Source organism: Paroedura picta, chromosome 4 (genome assembly GCF_049243985.1).
Source record: "Paroedura picta isolate Pp20150507F chromosome 4, Ppicta_v3.0, whole genome shotgun sequence".
NCBI classification, from domain to species: Eukaryota; Metazoa; Chordata; class Lepidosauria; order Squamata; family Gekkonidae; genus Paroedura; species Paroedura picta.
The window spans coordinates 34443195-34463543 of record NC_135372.1 but is presented as its reverse complement, the minus strand read 5'-3'; the positions used below and the strand labels follow the sequence as shown (position 1 = coordinate 34463543).

General features: G+C 43.2%; 2 protein-coding genes across 9 annotated transcripts in view; one reads left to right on the top strand and one right to left on the bottom strand.

Annotated features, from left to right (window-relative positions):
* SUCO (SUN domain containing ossification factor) overlaps positions 1-15393 on the bottom strand; it is a 44233-nt gene extending 28840 nt beyond the window's left edge. For all 3 annotated transcript variants that reach the window (XM_077332291.1, XM_077332293.1, XM_077332292.1), the window contains exons 1-3: positions 15245-15393; positions 6868-6976; positions 1768-1875 (exon numbers count right to left, since the gene is read on the bottom strand). In XM_077332291.1, the coding sequence (XP_077188406.1) occupies positions 1768-1875; positions 6868-6976; positions 15245-15312 (285 nt within the window). In that variant the 5' untranslated portion in view covers positions 15313-15393. The remainder of the gene's footprint in view (positions 1-1767; positions 1876-6867; positions 6977-15244) is intronic.
* Positions 15394-15690: 297 nt separating this feature from the next.
* Positions 15691-20349, top strand: part of PIGC (phosphatidylinositol glycan anchor biosynthesis class C) — a 38548-nt gene continuing 33889 nt past the window's right edge. For 4 of the 6 annotated variants that reach the window (XR_013230015.1, XR_013230013.1, XR_013230012.1 and 1 more), the window contains exons 1-2: positions 15691-15810; positions 16664-16737. The gene's annotated coding sequence lies outside the window, so the exon portion shown is untranslated. The remainder of the gene's footprint in view (positions 15811-16663; positions 16738-20349) is intronic. The other 2 variants (XR_013230010.1, XM_077332294.1) reach the window with 2 other exon arrangements.

Here is a 20349-nt window from a genome sequence, read left to right as displayed (position 1 = left end):
AATAAATAAAACAAATAAAATTTTATTTGAAGGAAACTCAGGCGCGAAACTTCGAAGTTCCATAAATATGCAAAATTCTATTTATATTGCTAAAGCAGCACAACTATTTTAAGGTGATGAGAAAGTATTGCCTGTATTTCAGTTTCTCAAATCTTTTGTATACTTTATCCAAAAGATTTCCACAGGTTCTAAATATATTTTATTTATTCAGCTTATGTACTGCCCCTCGCTAAGACATCTTGGGACAGTGTACGTAGAACATTAAACATTTCCACCCAATTAAAACCAGGAAATATAACAAACCATAGATAACTAATATATAGCATATAACAGATAACAAAGAACAGACTGACAGATGAGAGGAACATGTCGGTGTTATAGTTTCCTGACAACTGAATCAATTTTGGCTTTCCTCATCGTTGTTCTTACCCACAAGCCTGGGGAAAGAGCTCCACTTTGCAGGCTCTATGGAACTGTTTGAATTCCTATAGGGCCTTAATCTCATCGGGGAGCTCATTCCACCAGGTTGGGGTCATGGATGAAAAAGTTCTGGCTCTGGTCAAAGCCAGGTGGATTACTTTGGGGCCACAGATTACCAGGTTGTTGGAATGGATAGAGCGAGTCGCTCTTCAAGGAGTATAGACAAACACAGTCCTTGAGGTATACCGGACGCTGACTGCATATGGCCTTTCCAGAAATATTGTTGTTGTTGTTAGGTGCGAAGTCGTGTCTGACCCAACGCGACCCCATGGACAATGACTACCATTCCCCGGAGTCCATTTAAGTTTGCACCGACTGCTTCAGTAACTCCATCCAGCCACCTCATTTTCTGTTGTCCCCTTCTTCTTTTGCCCTCAATCGCTCCCAGCATTAGGCTCTCTTCTCCAGGGAGTCCTTCCTTCTCATGAGGTGGCCAAAGTATTTGAGTTTCATCTTCAGGATCTGGCCTTCTAAGGAGCAGTCAGGGCTGATCTCCTCTAGGACTGACCAGTTTGTTCGCCTTGCAGTCCAAGGGACTCGCAAGAGATTTCTCCAGCACCAGAGTTCAAAAGCCTCAATTCTTTGACGCTCGGCCTTCCTTATGGTCCAGCTTTCATAGCCATACATGCAACTGGGAAGACCATAGCCTTGACTAGACGCACTTTTGTTGGCAGGGTGATGTCTCTGCTTTATAGGATGCTGTCTAGATTTTCCATTGCTTTCCTCCCCAGGAGCAAGCGCCTTTTAATTTTTTTGCTATAGTCCCCATCTGCAGTGATCTTCGAGCCCATGAAAATAAAATCTGTCATTACCTCCATTTCTTCCCCATCTAGAAATATTATGTCATTAAAAACGTCATCATTATTCCAGAAAATGATATTTTTCTACCTAAGGTACATTTTAACATATATTAATAAGAATATGTGTGAAAAATTTGGGGGGCAAGGGAGAGAGTACTGCAACATTTTGCTGAACACCCTTTCCCACTGCAAATTTCACATCTTGATGCAATCTGTTCTGTCACATCTCTGTTAAAGGTGGATGTGAAACATCTTTTCAGCTTAGCTAGAGGAGCTCCACTTATAGACTTTTGGATCAATACTCCTTAAGCCAGTGGAGTAACCTCCATGATATCCCCTATTCTGTGACTAGAAGACAATACAATCAGCTGCATTTCCAAAGAGCTGCCCTAAGCTCTGTAAGGCGTTTGAAAGATGACTGCTGAACACAGCAATCCATGAAGTTCCTGCTAAATGTACCCTGAAAAAGCCAACTGAAAAGGCTTGCCTGTTTTTGCTTTGTGCAGTCAACTGAACATTCTTCTTCTGGATTGCCTCTCACAATGGATTCATCTTGTTCTAATGGCAGCACTCCAATGTATCCGTCCATCTCCTCCTAATCAAAAGATAAACATGTTTCCTTTAAAGCAACACACGGGCAATCTTTGACTTATTTTTCCTGACACGCCAACTCGGAGTGTTTTTTAATCCTAAAACTATTCAATATTGAATTATGCAATATAATCTTTAAATAAATTATTTTTTTAACAAATAGAAACAGCAAAAAAAAACCATTTAAAGATAATCTCTGAAGTACAGCTGGTGCTAGTGTTAAGATGGCACCGGGATATTCCTTTGCAGAACTGCAGGGTTACGAAATGCTTTCTATCTCATAATCTGAGCTGTGCACCATTTGGAAATTTGCAGTTAGTCCAAATGCTGCCTATATTGAAAGAACTGACGCTGTTGATTTGTTCCCAGGCAAAATTCAAGGTACAGGGGTTGACTGTTAACACTTTATAAAGCCTGAGATGATGGAACAATTAATGAACCTTTCTTCCCTTATGAACTACCTTGGGCATAGAGATCTGCCAGTGTGAACTTGTTCTAATTGCCTTCTCTAGCTGAAATTATTTCCTAAGGAGCAAGGCCTTTTGGGTGGCTGCATTCCAGGCTGTGGAATATTTTCCCATACCCAGTTCTGGGAAAATATCTCTTTTCTAGTTTTTTTTTTAAACAGGTAAAGATTTCTGTATTCTGCCACTTTTTTTTTGGTCTTCCAAATGTATTTCTGTAGGAATATTTCAGTACTATATTATATGGATTTTATCGCTGTTAGTCTCATAGATCTATGAGAGGAAGAACCAGGCTACAAATAAACCAAGCCACTTTAAATGCTTCCAGAGCTCTTTTATCAAAATGGAAATCCTCAGACTTAGAATGTAAAGCAGAATCAGCCAGTACAGAATTAAGCTTGATGAAATAAGAACAGGAAGCTGCACTTTAACCCTTCCTGCTTAAGAACACTGTACAGAGAAAGTTCCCCTCTTTTGACTGTTTGGGTGTTATATGCCGACAGGGAACATAACATAGAGATAAAATAACTTTGTTTCATTTATACCCTGCCTTTCCTTCCTTTCTAGAACTTATCAATAGAACTTGAGTAATGACTAGAAGAGTACTAAATTAGTTTCTGAAGAAAAATATAATAGACAGGAATTTAGCAACTGATAAAGATCAGAGTCAGATCACTATCTAGCATCAGCGAGGGAATAGCACCCCTTTGAAAATTATCAAACAAATAAACATGATAAAAACAGGTATAATGCTGTGGTTTCTAACAACAGGAACAAGAGGAGCATGTCAGAATTTTATCCCGGCCACAAGGACAAAGAAGATCAGAATACATTATATAACCTCACACGCAGTAACCCTGCCTTTCAATGCAATGGGGATCTTCAACAGCTTACACAGTTATCCCCTCCTCTGTTTTATCTTTACAATAACAAACCCTATAAGGTTGATCAGGAGAGTGTGCCTGGCTCCAAGTCACCCAGAAAGCTTGCATGGTCTGACACTAAGTACCATGCCAAACTGGCTCTTAGGGAAATGTTTACATCTGACATCCTTTCCTTGGCTTGACTTCATATGTCCATGGACCAGCCTCAGATTTATTAATATGGTCAAAAACCAGCAAACACAGCATGGTTGATTATACGATTATTAACATACATCAAATATAAATGATACAATGGTAGAGTATAAAAATACGGCAACAATGAAATTACAATTAACAATGTTGAAGTAAAGCTTTTTGTCTTCTAAATGCTAAGAAGTAAAATGTTACAACTGCATTTGAAACCACCTGTCATCCATAAAGAATTTTAACAGGGGCCCCATTGCATATTTAGGATAGTTATCCAAGGGCTTAAAGTGCGCAGCCATTAACAGCTCATTTCTTTCCAATTCGTATATTGTGCAATGGAACAAAATATGGGAGGCTGATGGCAATACTTCCCGCACAAAACTGCTGTTGGGAGAGCATCATGGACCAGACTAGTAGCTTTCAATAAGCCACAGTTTGTATCTGAATGGTCAATCCTATCATCTCATTAATATATAGCAGACATATCTTTTCTTATTCCAGTACTATTACTAGCGGGTCGCCCGGGGAAGATCTGATTCCCCCAGATTTGTTTAAAGCCTTTTCAGAATGGTGGGCACCTATGCTAGCCAAAGTTTTTACACGAATAAATGAATCAGGTCTAATGCCATCTAGATGGAAGTTGAGTATTATTGTCCCTATTTTTAAGAAAGGTGACAGAACGGATCCACAAAATTACAGACCAATAGGCCTGTTGGATATATCAGCAAAATTGTAAAGCAAGTTTTTGCTACATAAACTGGAAGACTGGGTGAATGAAAATCAGGTTATACATCCCCAACAAGCAGGTTTTAGAAAAGGTCTTAGTACAGTTAATCACTGCCAAACCTTATATCAACTAGCCTTTTCTGGTATAAATGGCCCAACAAAATCATTATATGTAGCATTCATTGACCTGGCAGCAGCTTTTGATTCATTATACTAGCGGGTCAAGAGATAACTTTTTCCTTTCTCTTTTTCCTTTCCTTTCTCAATAATTTCCTGTACAATTTTTTCATTTGCGGTCTTACAGCATTATGCTAGAGATTAAATGCCACAATCATTTCAGGATAATTTCACAGTAGCTGATGTTTTATTAGATATTCTCTAGTTTCAGTGATATTTGAACTCCAGTGTATTTTAATCTGTTTTTGTAGAAATGATAAAGCAACATCCTGCAGATAGCTTATATGCCTTCTTGTGTTTTAAAACAAGAAAGAATCAGGGAGCAATTTCGTAATGGCAAGAATTTAGCTATGCCTTCAGCAACTATTTCTCTAAAGGAGCAAATACAAAAAGTTTCATGGATAGCAATTTTACTGTAAGATTTACAATATTTTTCCAACCTTATAATACCTTCAAACCGCAGAGCGTTTATGTTAGCCAGACTAAATGTATTTCCTTCTCCAATGGTTGAAGGCAGGTATAGGAGAATTCCCCGCAATGAAAGAATTTGCAGGTATTGCCATACAGAACCAGACTCAGTTTGCCATATCATTCTGCAATGTGAGTTGTATAAAAACAAGCGTTCTGACTTGATCTCCCCACTTCAACCCTTCCCTATTGTCTCAGATGGCAGGGCTCCTGAATTGCTGCTTATCGATAATTGCTCAGAGACCACTGAACGGGTAGCCAAGTTTTTATCTATAGTAATGACCCATAGGGTAAAGAAGTAAACGTCACTGGCTTCATCTTTTTGTATTTGCTGCTCTCTTGCCTGTTGTAACTTTCCTCACAGTTTTTTAGACTTTTATTACAGAACCGATTTGTATATTGTTTTGTATCATGAATGCCATTAAAGGTTTTGTATTGTATTGTATTATTTGTAGAAACAGTAGGGAAAAAAGTATTCTGACAAGTAGCTTGGAGCTAGCAAAATGAGCTCGTTAACAAGTACACTGACACAGTTACAAGGAAAAAGCCATAAGAAACTTCAGTATAGGCTGAATACAGCCAGGTTTTTTACATCAATCTCATCTATTTCTCTGCTTTCTCACAACTCCCAACCCACCTAGCTTTTGTATGTGCAAGTTCCAGGTCCACCCCCACCCACCGCCTATACTTTTTTGGTGGTCAACGGGGATCTCTCCCTCCTTTACACGAGCAGAACAGCAGCAGGCTGGACCCATACAAATGCATGTACAGTTCACCATCAGGTTCTTAGAGAAGCTTGTAATGCTCACAGAAATTCATGCACAGTCCAGGCGACACCCAATGAGTTGTTCCTTTTCAACCCAAGATTTGTCATTTGTTGCAGGGATGGTAAGTGACTGGGCATTGAAATAGGTTTCACAGTGGTGAGTATCATGTTGCCTCACCTTAACTACCTAAACTGTCTTTCTATTTCCTGGTTTCAACCTAACTATTGTTTGAAGTAGAGCTCTCATCTGCTTCACCCCTTTCCTCACTCTAAAACAGTCATTCCCAATCTTTTTCTTTCTATTGAAGAGAAACCCCTGAAACGTTCTTTAGGCTTTGAGAAACCCCATAAGGGAGCAATTGGGCAGAATATAGTTAGAAAGCACAGCTCCCCTTCCCACGCCCTCCAGGCCCATCACTGAGCAAATCCAGAAGTCTGCACTCCTAACCACTACACCAAGCTGGCTCTTGTACTGCGACCTTTAAGCCAGTCACTATATGCGCAGGGAAGGTGAAATCTTCCTTCTCTGGTTTCGAAATATTTCTACTTTTAACGTCTGATACGTGTGCTTTCACTCCCTATCTAAAGGACTGGCTAATGTAAATGGCAGAAGTGATAGCACATATGCTGGAGAACATACAGATGAATAAGAGCTCAATAATATGGTTGATTATCAGTGGCCACTGTGATGATATCTACTGAAATTCTATTTTGTGCATATATTGAAGTGAGTTCCGGCTCTCAAAAAGTTTATGCCCCGATAAATTCATCCGTTTAAAGGGGCAACAATAATGTTGTTTTAATCTACAAAGATATCCAAAAACCTCAACTTCTCATTCAGCTGATCCTATAAAAAGAAAAAATCCCTATCACTACCCCATTACAAGAAGTGCAGCACAAAGCAAGCAAGAGGAGGAAAACAAGCCTTCATGTCTTCCAAAAGAGCGCTTAAAGAATCCCTCAGTGGCACAACTAGAATTAAAGGGAGGGAAGAAGAGGTTCCCAACCATGATTAAGTCTGCCTCACACCCATGGGTCATGAGGACAACGAATGGCACTTAACATACACACACACTCAAGGAGCTTACAGAATCATTGCAGTAAGTGACTCAATTTGCCTCTATAACTACAAAAACCCAGAAAAGAGAGTAGCTGGGGAAGCATATTTCTGTTCCAATTCTGAAGTTACCTCAGCCTTCGTATAGATTCACAACATGGGACTTCATAAATCTATATACTGTGTTGACAGTCTTACAACTGCACGCAGATCTCTTAGGGAATCGGCCCATTTACCCTAAATGGAATGATGCATTTACCGTCATTACCTTTTCCTGGATGTTTTCTTCCATGCTTGCCAAGGGATAGTTCTCATTTGGTGAATACATAGATGCAGATGCAGGGCTCTCTTTACAAAAGACATGCCAGCAGGGAAGCCTATTAAGAAAGAAGATAAGAGCCACACTGAAACATTACAAGCAGATAAATGCATTCCCAGATAGTGCGGGGGGGGGGGGGGGAGGCTGTAAGCACACAATGGGGGGAGGGAATGATCACTCTTCCCAACTGCCCCCTTGTTGTTCCCTGGTGTGTGAACACAAATTACTCAAACATTCTGAAGTAGCTGCACACTGACAGACCACCACAGAGAGGCAGAAAGGGCTGAAATTTTACCAAATATATACAAATGAGCTCTTTGCACCATTTCTCTAACATATTCAATAACAACTGCCTTTAAAGCCATTTTTGTCCATTTTGACTGATGCAACCAAATGGAGACCACCTATTTCTTATGCTGGCTCTGCACTGGAATGGATGTCCACACACTGCTCTATTAACCTGCTATACTGTAATTTCAAGACAGATCTATGAACATTAGGCAGTAGCTTCTTGACCATAACATAGTCTTACTGGAAGACAGAACGACAATAAATGTATGCCCATCTGAAACCTTTTTATTTCCAATTGCTTTAGGCATGTTGGCACTGACAACAAGAAATAAGGTTTTAAGGACGTGACACAAATTGGCCAATGGTACTCATACAGGAATGTAAACAGCGCAAAAAATAGACATTGCAAAAATGATAGGCTGAAGAAGCCACAAACATCAATTTTGGAATCACTACAGGGTAATCGCAGTTAAATAATAGGTAAAGTAACAGTTACCAGTTCTAACCCGAGTGTGTTCGAATATATTAGCAGATTTACAGCCAAACAAAGTCAGTCAGCCTTTTCATTCCATCTTGCCTGATTTTCCCTCCTTTCTACAGCTTATTCCATGGGGCTTTTGCCCATGAAGGTCCCACAACTCCCAGCATAGCCTTCTGGCATAAGGCAATCCTTACATTTCTCACCAGCAAAAAACTAGCTGGGGCCAACCCTCTACATTTGCATTCAGAGCAATATTCTTTGCCTGAAGTTCATGAAGACTGCCATACCAGCAAGGGAAGCAAACAAAATCCAACATTGGCCTGGGAAGTTCCAAATATACCTTGGATTGCTGAGGAAAAGATATTGTGGCGACAAAGATCTTAAGCCTGAAAACCACGCCAGCAACGTAAATATGCTAGTTAAAACATGATAAGCTGTGGTAGTCAGAAATGTAATTACATCTTGCATTTGGGATCCCCCGTATATTATGCAGTTTAATGACTTTCAGGACCAAGTGTTCTATCACTCAATGTTTCTCCTTCTGATATTATCTGCTATATACATCTTAAAGCATTAATACTTGCTGAAAGTATTCAACTTCTGTTTAAAGAATATGAAGTTCCCCCTGAAAAGAACTGTACTGCATTTTTGTATCAACGGATCAAACCGAATAAAAGGAAGGTCAGCATTCCTACCTGGCCAATTTACTAGTCTTAAGTGCAGAGAGTACTCAAAGCAGCTTGAGAAAGCACTGAAACAATGAACCAAACCCAAAAGTACACAATTAGTCTACAATAACACCACAGTCAAGGCCTCTAAGTATCTTAAGATTTGACCACCAAGAACTTGGCAGGATAAAAAACAGTCTTTAGCTGCTACCTAAACAAAACAAGTGAATGTGACAGACAAACCTCAAAAGAGGCAGCCTGGAAGCACACAGGGAAGAACCTAACCCTGCTGTATTCCACTCTTCCCTGCACCTGTCATGGTATTTTGAACAGGGCAGATTGTGAGACATGAAATTCTGTAGCCGAGTCAATACTTAAACTGTCAGGAACTTTAAAGGCCATAACACGATATATGTATTGATTCCAGAAATAGTGGGGTAATCAATGAAGTTGTGTAAACGCAGCCTTCTGTAAGGGTAGCAAACTTTTGAAACACATGGCTTTTGAGACCATCTTCAAAATGAGTCTTACATACAGCACACCGCAATTAACACTGTCATCTGGAAGTCAACAAGGAATAAATTACAACCAGGATTTTTTTTCTGTTCATGCAGCAAGCAGAGCTGGTAAATCAGCTAAAGCTAATAAAAGATTACTTTAGGCAAAAAAAAGCTGGGAATCCAGCATTGCTAGATACAGGGACCCTACCCCCACCCCAATGTTGAGCCTGATCCTTCAGGGAGAATGTGAGACCACCAGGATAGGCATCCGTCAGTCAACTGTTTCAGCCTGTCAACCATCAATATCAAGATTGCTTCTTTATTTAGAATGAAAACAAAGACGAGGAAAGAGGTGTCTGTTCTCATGCTTCACATAGATACGGAACATGGAGACAAACACAATAAGGACCAAGCTACACATTACATTGGCTACATGGCTGCCACAGGAACTTGCAGGAGGACACCAGATACAAGTCCCCACAGCAGCTGTTTTGAAGGGCTGCAGGGAACTGATTCTGGCTGGGACTGCTGTGCAGAGGGAGGAACGGGCTCTACCATCCCCAGGCAATTTCCCCCCACAAACATGCAAAATGATGCTGTTTGGGGTCAGGGGTCACCTGCGGTGACCATACAGCTGATGTAGCACAGACTTTGGCCCCAAGTCCCTTCACTGGAGAAGTCTCATAGTAATAAACAAACTCTTCCAGCAACACCAAGAGAAGGCTTTCTCAACCAGAGTTTCATGAAACCCTGGGTTTTCCTGATAGCCATGAAAGGGTTTTACGGGGGGGGGGGGGAATAATTTTTAATATATTTTTTAAGCTTGTAAAATGTTTATAGGGCGATATGGCCATATATGAACAAGTCATCCCCCCCCCCAAATGGCAGGCCTGAAGTGGGTGTATGCACAGCTGTTTCCCAACCACATTCTGCACATATGGGACACTTCTGGGGTTTCTTAAAACCTGAAGAATGTTTCAGGGGGTTTTCAGTGGCAAAAAGGTTGAGAAAGGCTGACCTAGAGGCTCAGGAAAATGAACAAGGTAACAGTTCTCGTCAATCTAGCTGGTAATTTCATGAGGGCTAGTATATCAGCTGCAGACTTACATTTAAGGGATGTCTGAACCGCAGTTATCTATCAATGCAATGCACTGATTTTTAGAAGTTCCTGCTGCTTCAGAATGTTGCAAAGCTGATCCTCCCTGACTCAGGTAAACAATCTAGGGATCACACTTGACCCAGTATTACTGCTGGAGAATTATCTCTTAAATATTTTCTTGCACTTAGTAGTACATGAGAATCTATCAACAAGAAACCATGCCAAAGATACTGTACAAGGAGTTTTACTGGGCTAGAGTACCAATTCATCTCTCTAGCCACTGAGGCATCACATACACTAAGACTGTCCCTTTTCACCTCAACTTTAATTACTGCCAACTTATACAGTGACTGCTATCCTCCTAGCCCTAGTTACCCTGGACGTGGAGACCCTAGCCACGAGCACCCAGGCTCCAGAGACTGGCATCTGTCAGGATTTGGATGACTTGGACAAAAAGGATTTATGCCATAAGAGAGCTGAGATGGTTATCCGCAAATTTTGGGCAGCCAAGATGGTTTTCAGTTGTCCTTTTTGATCAACAGACCAAGGCTTAATAAGATATCAGTATTCACTTGAATCGAATTAGGATCGTTGGTTCTACTACTGATTTTGCTGTTGCTCTCCTTTCAGTTCCAGGTTGAAAAAAAGCTTTCCACAGATCAGACAGATTCTATTCCCAAGGCGATGAAAACATTAGTTTGAAATAAGCAGACCTTCTTCCCAGGACAGGGATCATAGCTTCAAATGTTGCAATATCAGTGATATATCCTTGATTGCCTTGTCCCAGGATGATAACCACAAGCAAAAGTAGTTTAAATGACAGTGCATATACATGCCTTGAAGCATCAGACTTGTTATCGCTACCACCATCTTATCCATAGCATGAAAGCCAGGACAAACGATAAGGCCTTGAACTGGTATTCTTAGCAATCTCTTATCCAATAGAAATACCAGAATGTGCAGGCAGATTTTCAATACATGAAATCCACATGAAGTCTCTGGAATGCAGGGCTTCCAATATAGATTCTAAGACTTCCTCTCTTGATTTCTAGTATCTGACGCATGTGTTGACATATCTGAGGTGCTTCCCAGTCCTTGCCCTTTTGTAGGACTGTAAAAAAATACTCAATATACACTGAAAACCTTTCCAGCAATGAGTTTATGTCATGATGAGATGAGAAGATGATGAACAGCATCTGTAATATATCACCTTTTGTCTGAAGGAGCTGTGAAGAATCTGTTGAAGTGAAAGAAACAGATGTAATTGATTACTCTCTGATTACCACTATTCATGCCCAACAGTTTTAACATGTAGATAAGGCAGGTTTGCTGAAACTTATGCAACCCCACCCCAAGAACCTAGTCCACACAATTATACTAAATATACTAGCAAAAAGCCCAATGTATCCAGGAATACAATGGGTGCTGGCCCCCACCCAACCCCCAGGCAGGCCAGCTGAGGTCTGGAGAGGCCTCGGCGGTCTTTTCAGGGAGGGGAAAGTGCTGGTGGGGATCCTGCTCCTCCTCCTGCCACCCCAGGCAGCCCTACCAAGCCATGGTAAACCTGCAGCTGGAGCTGCTTGGGGCAGTGGGAGCACAGGCAGCGGCTCCCTTCCTTCTCTCTCCACCTACACCGGTCCATAGTCTCAGGCCAACTCAGCTCCTGTTTACCAGGCTGGTACTTCTTCCAAATGGAAGAAATTGATTGCAACCAGGGGCAGGGCATCCTTCCTGATTGATGGCTAATCAGGAATGGGACAGCCTACTTGATTGGTGGTTAGACAATGATTCCCAGCTCCTTCCAGAACACTCTTACTGTTTAATTTAGAGAATTGAGATTATTCTCCATCCCATCCCCAGGTACCAGAGAGACATGTGACCAGATGCTCATTTGGAAGAAGGCTTAGGTCTCAGCCATATAGTTTTTCTAAAGTCATTTCTAAACCTCCTGTTTAAAAGGACTGTCTAAAGCTCAGTCTTTTCAGCTACGAGTGTCACAGTAAACCTTCCCCCTCCTAAAGAATCACTGGCTTAAACACTAGATTGGCAGCTGCTACATCCATTGACGAAATCTGAAGCAGGTCAAGAATTCTGTTAAGAAAGGAACACATCTTTTCAGTGTAGGAAGGTTTGCGAGCTAGTGGACAGGCCCACCCCTCCTTAAGTTTCTCACTTGAGAAACGCCCCTTGTGCCCATAAGGCTCCTGCTCAGGAATCCTCCTCTGGGTTATTGAAGAATTCCAGAAAATTCACAAGTAGGAAAGAGACCTTGTCCTCACCAGACAGTTCTTCCCTGTCTGATAGATCAGAGCCTACAGACTCAACAACTGGATCTTCAACCTGAGAAATGAACTTCAATCTAGAACCAGAGGTTCTAGAGGGCTGACTCTTCAGCTGCTTTAGTGGACCTGAGTGTCTAGATTAAATCCTGGCAACTTTTGTTTTCCCAGAGGAAAATGTGTTGTTACTGAGCTTTAGAGGGCAAATGAAGTACAGAAAGCTTTTGTAGCCCCTGAATGAAATCCTGGGGGAGAGGAGGAAGAGAAAGTTATACATATAGCATATCAGCCCCCTTTCTTGTTATGGAGGGGTGTAGCTGACAAGCACAAAATAGCTGTGCCCACTCCCTCAACGAACTGCAAGGGAAGTGTCGTTGTCTTGAGAGGAAGGGGAGGTAGATCATGGATGCAGAGGGACTTACCTGGTTCTCCTGTGCTGCCTGTCATTGCCTTCTGCTGGTTTGTGTTTATTGGCCTGTCTGTTCAGCTGCATCAGCATTTTGTCACCATAACTTGCACCCGACGTATCTCTCTTCCCCGTCAGAATCATGTGTACAGCTCTGGTCAAAAACTTTGCTGCTCTTTGTCAACTGATTGTTTGGTAAGTAGGGCAGGGTGCTCTTGTGCTTCATTCTCCAGGGAAAAAAAACTGCTGGTCTCCTCAAAGGAACAGTGCTCTGAAATCACTTTGACTAAGGCAACCTACCAAGCATCTCTCAAGAAACTTACAAAAAAAACAACAACAACAACAACAATCCCAAACACAAGACAATAATGGAAAGCAACGATCATGGGGGAAAACCAAGACAAGGAAACTAAAAAGGGAAAGGAATCCAGAGATCCAAGCCTAACAGCACTACAGAAAGAGCTCTCCTTCCCTCCCTCCCCCCCAAGGCAATTCTTTCTCACCACAGCCCAGTGGCTGCATCCAAGTTTGCACTCAGCTGTTCTCCAAATGTAGTCTCTCCCCCTACAACAAAGCTGAGTGTGACAGATCCACACAGAGAAGTAAGCAGGCCAGAGGCAAAACAAGCGCTTGTTTATTTTTAAATGAGCTGGAAGATTATTGTATCTACATGCACACACAATACACAGAATCAGATGTGTAAAATTTGGGGCAGGATTAAGTAGAAGAGCTCAGAAACCTTTTCCTGTGGGTGGTTTCACAAATTTGAAATGCTTTGGATATACATCATTTGCACTCACAAAAGTTCCCCACAGGTACCTCTCAAAAGCACATAACTTAGAATTGTTCCTTTACCATGACTGAGATGCATTTAAAAGCAATTTCAATATAATGTAAGACTATGTGATGATTTTATAGTGCAATACTATGTAGAAATACTATCTCAAGTTTCTAAGGACATCAGCATCAAAAAGCACTGTATCACAACACAGGTACTTTGGTTTTAGATGCAACCATGTATACCACCCAAAACTTCCCAGAAGCATGGACATGCAACCAACACTGAGAGTTTTACTATGTGAAAACACAAGGGAAGATGAAGAGCAACAAAACAAGGAAAATATTTCATGCACGTTTGAACAGGAGATTCCCCCTTCTTAACCTGTACAGTCATTACTTGGGAGGAAAGTGAGCCTACACAGCATATTCAATGGAGCCAAGCCTACATAACCATTTAAAATTAAATCACAACACTTAACAGGCAAGAAAAAAAATAAGTGCTTCAACCAACATCTAGGGCAGTGATGCCTTATCATATCTATTAATCTCCTGAAAACCAGAAGCTTCCTGGAACTCAGGTCTGCCCCCAAAACACCTGCTATATCATAGGAGGTACTGTCCCTTCCACAACTTGGAGAGCATACAAGTTGCTGATAAGGAAGGCCAACATAAAAGCAGACACTGTCTCAGTCCACAAAGGATTACCTGCTCTCTTTTCCAGCTACTACTGGGCACAGACAGCAAATGTAAATGGATGCTGGGGCTGAAATGAAAGTCTCTGGGCCACGTTATGACGGATGCATCTTGTGGCTTGCGTGAAGACAGATCTGCACTGTTGTTTTATTTGGCTTCATCATTTTTGACTTTGCAAGCAAGTCCTAGCAGGCTCTTGATAAATATAAGTTGAAAGTTAAACACCCAGGGAAGGGCGACAGGAGCTCCGTGGGTGGCCAGATGCATGACTTCTTCTGCCAGAGAACAGCTCCCTCTCCCTTTAGAAGGCCTGCCCTTCAAAACTTCCAGGTTCACCTTCCATCCACTGAAAGTAGCTGAAAGGGCTGTGAAGGTTCTATCCCTGGGTCAGCCATAGAGAACCCAGAGTTCCCAACTGTGGAGGGTGGAGGGCTACAAAACATTACTGAACTTGATTCAAGAAAATAAGCAGGTAGAGTCCTGGAAAAATTTCCCCATGTCCCCAAATCACAATATGGGCAGCAGGCAGAAGCAGCGCAAGGGAGTGTGCATTCCTAACTGAAACATAACCGTTACTTGCAGATTTTCACATTACGGTAAAGAGAGGGACCTCAGATCAATTTGTAGTCAAAAGGGTTTGATACTATGTTTCCCAGTTCTGGGTTGGGAAATACCTGGAGCCTTTGGGGATGAAGCAAGGAATGGGCAGGAATATAATACTATGGAGTCCGCCCTCCAAAGCAGCACATTTCTCCTGGCAGACTTATCTCTGTGACCTAGAGACTCTGGCTCAGGGAAGGACCTCATTAGAGAAGAAGGCTATAGACTCCCCCCTCCAAAGCACCCATTTTCTCCAGAGAGCCTGATCCCTGCCGCCTGGAGATGAGTGTAAAATCAGGGGAATCCCAGGCCCCACCAGGCACCCTGAACCGAAAGCCACTTCGCTCCAGCAACCTTCGTGCAAGACCCGCCCCTTCTTCTGGCGCCCCATGACCACAGAGGGCAATCCTGCCCAAACTCCTAGCCCAGCAACGTGGTCACCCCCACAGCGTGCCGACCAACGTGAGGCTACCCTTCCTTCCTCCACCCCCGGGCAAGGCATCCATCCGCCCTGGCCCTCTCCACTCACCCGAGCAGGCAGCCGAGCAGCAGGCAGGAGGAGGCCCAGAACAGAAGCCGTCGGGGCGACTTCTTCATCGTCTCCCGCGTCTACCTCTTCGGGCCAGGGGGGGGCGGCGGCGCATCCTCCCGGCGACGGTTGTTGCCGCTGAGGCGAGGGGGGCGGGGCGGAGCGGGGCCGCCTTTCGCGACAGGAGGGCGAGGGTCGTCGTCTTCGTCGCCGCCAACGGCGGCTCCCCCTCCAGCGGCCGGCTCGGTCGCCTCTTCCCCTGGGCCTGCCGCTCCCCCCGGCCCTGCTTCCTTCGGCCGCCGCTCCAAGCTCAAGTCCCGACGCGCTGAGGTGGAATGTGACGCGTCAGCCGCCCGGGAAGCGAAGAAAACGAACCGCGCCTGCGCAGTGGGGCGCTACCTGAGGCCCTCCCCGACGGCCGTTGGTCCGACGGTTGCTTCCCCTAAGCCAATCGCCGCGCCGCTGTGCCAGAGGCGATGGGTGATTGGGTGGAATCTTTCCTTGCCTCCCCGTGAGCCACCGGGCGCGCCGTCTGCCTTCCTCCTCCTCGGCGACGTCAAGGAAAGGTAGGAGAAAGGTGGTGTCGATGGCGGTTTTCTGTTTTCGATGAGAAGTGTGTGTGTGTGTGTTTTTTAAAGGCGAATTATTCTGCAGCCGACGACGATGTACGTCAGTGTAACAAACAGGCTTCGTTCAGGACAGCCTGGGTCCTGTCAGCAAGTTTGAAGCCCCCAGCAGCGATGAAAGGAGCAGAGATGAGGGAATGGGCCCCCGGGAAAGAAACGCCTCCGTTTCAGAGCATTCTGGGAAATGTAGTTTTCTAACGCAGAAGCTCACCTGTGAAAAAGTGGCTTACAAACGCCTTTTCCTTCCTCTCCCCACAGCATGGAAGATGATGCACGTTGAGCAAACTATCTGCCACTACATCCATGCTCTGCTAGGTTTTGAAATCATTGTTTTCTCAGAAAGTAAATAATCATATTTAATCTCTAGCTGCGTCTGATCAAGTGGGCTACAGAAACTTATGCTACCCTAGAAATGTGTTAGCTTTTATGGTACTACAAGGTTCCTGTTTCTATTTTTCTCGCTTTAATCAAGTGTTCATGACTTCAGGTTGTCAGTTTTGTAGGCTCACTATATCTTTATCTACATTGTCAACAAGCAACATTTCCTAAACATTTAAATAAAAGTCATCTGTTTTACATTGCCCAGTTTTAGGTTAATATACACATGTCATAGCTTGGAAGAACGAACCTGTAAGTAGACTTATAACACTTCAAATAAATGTTTGCAGATTGACTGGGGACAAACCAAAATAGAATAATACATGACACTTGTGAAATGGCAACCTAATCCATAAATAAATAAATTTACAGAAATATGTTTCTCAAATAATCTTTCCCCTGTGTCCTTTTGCAGGTGACCTTTGCCTATCATAGGGTGATAAAAGTGCAACAAGAAAGTTTTTACCCACCTTGAAACACTGATTGTAGGTAAGTGGCTTTTATTGCAGATAGTGCCAGTGGCCCCCTTAATACACAGGATCAGTAGTACAAACTGAAGACTGGGATGATACAAAATGCACAGATCAGGCACACATGAGAGGGGCTGTGGCTTGGTAGTAGATCAACTGCTTGGCAAGCAGAAGGTCCCAGGTTCAGTACCTGGTATCTGCAGCTAACGATTGGGGACAGAGTGATGGGAAAGCATCTGAAACTGCTAGTCAGATTAGACCGTACTGACTTTGATGGACCAAGGATCTGAAGGCAACTTCAAATGTTCATATGAGGAACATCTCACCTGTCAGAGGTGAAAACTTCCCTTGCAGCCAGCAAATTACTGTTGATGGTCACATTTTTGTTTTATTTTGCATTTTTTTATCCTGTAGAGTTCTTACTGCTGTCAGACATAGCCTTTAAAGTAGTGGGGATGGAAGGAGAAATCTGCACTAGCAACCTGTGCTGAATCCTCACTTTTAATTCCAAGCTGGCTGTTTTCAGAATTTCTTGCACATCTGGATTCCTGACTTAGGAAACTGGTTTGCTTGCTCTGAGCGTAATTCACAGTGCAATTCCATCTAAGGTCACTGGTTTTGCTGGATTTAGGCAGCAGCAACTCTGCATAGGATGGCATTGTTTATTATACTACACAGTGCAGGCCTCAACAGATTGATTTTGGTTCCAGGAGCCAGCCTTCAGGTTTCATATTTGAATAACCAAATGTTCTAATTATTGCTACCACAAAAGAGAATTCTAACCTCTTCACAATTGTCCATAATTAAGTTGCAGCTATGAAAAAACTGCTGTATTATACAAGGGAAAATAGGGGGAGCTCTGGCTGTCATTGCCACAACAAAGAGCAAACAGGATGTGTTTACCTGTTTGCTATATTTATTGTTCTGTTGTCTGTGCATTATTTTCCGCTGATGTCATACCATTTTTCTGCATTATTTTCTGCTGAAGTCATGCCATTGTGCTGAGTTGTCTGGGCATCCTGCATCATATATTCTATGATTCAGAGTTCTGTATTACATTGCTTGTTAAATGTTTCATCCTCTTGATTGTATCAGCTCATACTGTGTCTCAATGGCAGTAAGCATGTTAAAAATAATAAACAAAAAATAACTTTAAACCCTAATCTAACTGCTCTCCCATTTTCATAGTTTAATGATTAATGATTAATTGAATGGAAAGCAGCTAGTTAAAAATAAATTCATCCACAACCAAGGAATGATGAAAATCTTTAAATAGGACAGGGTCCTATTAAATAAAAGAGTAAGGCCACCTGGGGAGGAGTTAGGGCGGGCCCTGTCCAGGATAAAAACTCAGAGGGCCCAATCGGGAACCGCGAAGCGGCTCCTGATTGGGCCTTCCGAGTGTCCATCCAGGGCCAAGCAGCCAATGGGGAGGCGCGCAAAGTGCCTTCCTATTGGCCCCTCACCAGGACAGACCAAAATTCCATTCACCCAGCCCAGTCTGGCTGCCAGTCTGCTCCTGACCACCAAAGGGAGAGGAGGTCAGTAGGGCTTCCAAGGGGAATGAGAACAGAGGCTTGGACAGGCTGCGCCAGCCCTTTTCGCCCCAAGGCTGTCCTAACTGCCATGTCCAACTGCAAATTGCCTCAGAACCCTGACAGAGCTGGCAGGAGGCTGCAGAGTGCTTCCCCTCCCCCTCCCCCCTTCAGGCCTGCTGCAAAGGAGCCTCTGACAGCCCCTGACTGAGGGGAGGAGGCCTTTCCAAGAGCAACACAGGGGAGCCTGAGGGACTTCCTTTTGAGGGGGGGAGCTTTCCCCTTCTGCCAAACAGTTGCCTGACAGGGAGGCCACAGAAAAGCCCCTTCTCACTTAAAATACTGCTCTGGCCGGGGGTTAGACACAGCCAAGCCATGTGTCTTTCTTCTTTGCAACTCTCTGCAGATTTGAGGCCACTGCACAGCATTATTCTGCAGGGGAAGCTGGCTCTTTTGTCTCCTGTTTCATCTGCACAACAACCCTGTGCAGTAGGCCTCAAGTCTTTCAATTCAACAACAACCTGTGTGGGAAGCCTTAAATGTTTCTTCTCTACCACAACCCTGTCCAAAGTAGCCCTTTCTGCCTGGGGAGCTGATCTTTATACTCTGCAGGTGAGCTGTAATTCCAGGAGCTCTCCAGGCCACACCTGTAGGTTGGCTACCCCTGGGTTGGAAATATTCCTGGAGGTTTGGAGGTAGGACTTCAAAATCGTACAATGCCTCAGAGTCCAGCCTTCAAATGAGCCATTTTTGCCAACAGTGAAAATATGGGAGACAGAAGGAAGAGGGTGGACACCTGTGTACTGTGACTACCCTATGTGTATTAGGGCAGAGGGGCATTTCGGTGAATGTGGCCTAATTCACACAAGAAGGGAAATGACGCAGAGCTGGGGGAATTGGTTGCCATGTAATCTTCCCCTAAGAAGACTCTCCAGTCTGATTTTCCCTTCACATATCTGAGGACATGGCTCTGGAAAGCTCATCTGTAACCACTATGCCACAATTCCCAAAGGTCAGTCCTCTCCCACAATCAATGAACATTCCACACCACAGGTTCTTGACACCCATATCTCCACACCCATGCCTTCATTTGCCACCATACCACCACAACCTCCCACACAACACACATGACAACCCCATGCCCTTACAGACTGGACAACTCCTCCCCTTCCTCTTCCCACTGCCAAGCTCTAGCGCCCGTTGTATTCTTGGAGACAACGGGCTTTGCCCCTAGTTAACATATAAATGAGCAATGACAAACATTTCATGTCCAGTTGTTTTTATATTATACAACAAAACATTCTGCTTTTTCACCCAAGCCCTATTCCCTACCTTATTACTGGCCCAGTCTACAAAGCTTTTGTCCATGTAGGTCCCATGATTCCAAATATGGCCATATTAATGGTCAGAGTAGTGCCTTTGCTCCCATTTTTACCAGTGGAAAATTGGGTTGGATCCAACCCTTTGTACTTCCAAGACTCATTGCGACATCTGCAATAAGGTAATTTGACAATACAAAGGACAACAATTAAATTTCTAGGAATTTGTCAAGCCCTTCTTCTCTATGACCATGTATATGTATCAGCTGAGGATGTCATTCACTGATAATGTCATTCCATTCTCATTCAATAGAAGTGGACTCCATAATTGTTATTTCATTGCATTTGATGGAAATGAACTCTAGCTCACCATACATATGTTGGCACTTTTAAGTGCTAACATGCCTCCTTCTCCCCTCCCCCTCCAGTAATGGGTGGTCTCTTGGAATTAATATCTGTGCAGATGTGCAAAGGGTCAATGCCATCATTAAAAAGATATTATAAATATAAGTGATTAGTTTCTGGTTATAGCACAATCATTGCTGCTTGGGTAACCAGAAACAAGATTCCACTGGCCTAGCAATGTACAAAAAAAATACATGCAAAAGGCAGTAAAATCTCTCAGTTTTAAAAAATATTAACACTGTAAAACAATGTCTAAGCATGTTCACTCAAGTGCAGGCATGACTGACTCCTAAGCTCCAGAAATGGAAACTGGTGTTTGCTAGCAAAACATTTTCTGCTGAAATTCGGCTTAGCATTGGGGCATTTGCTAGG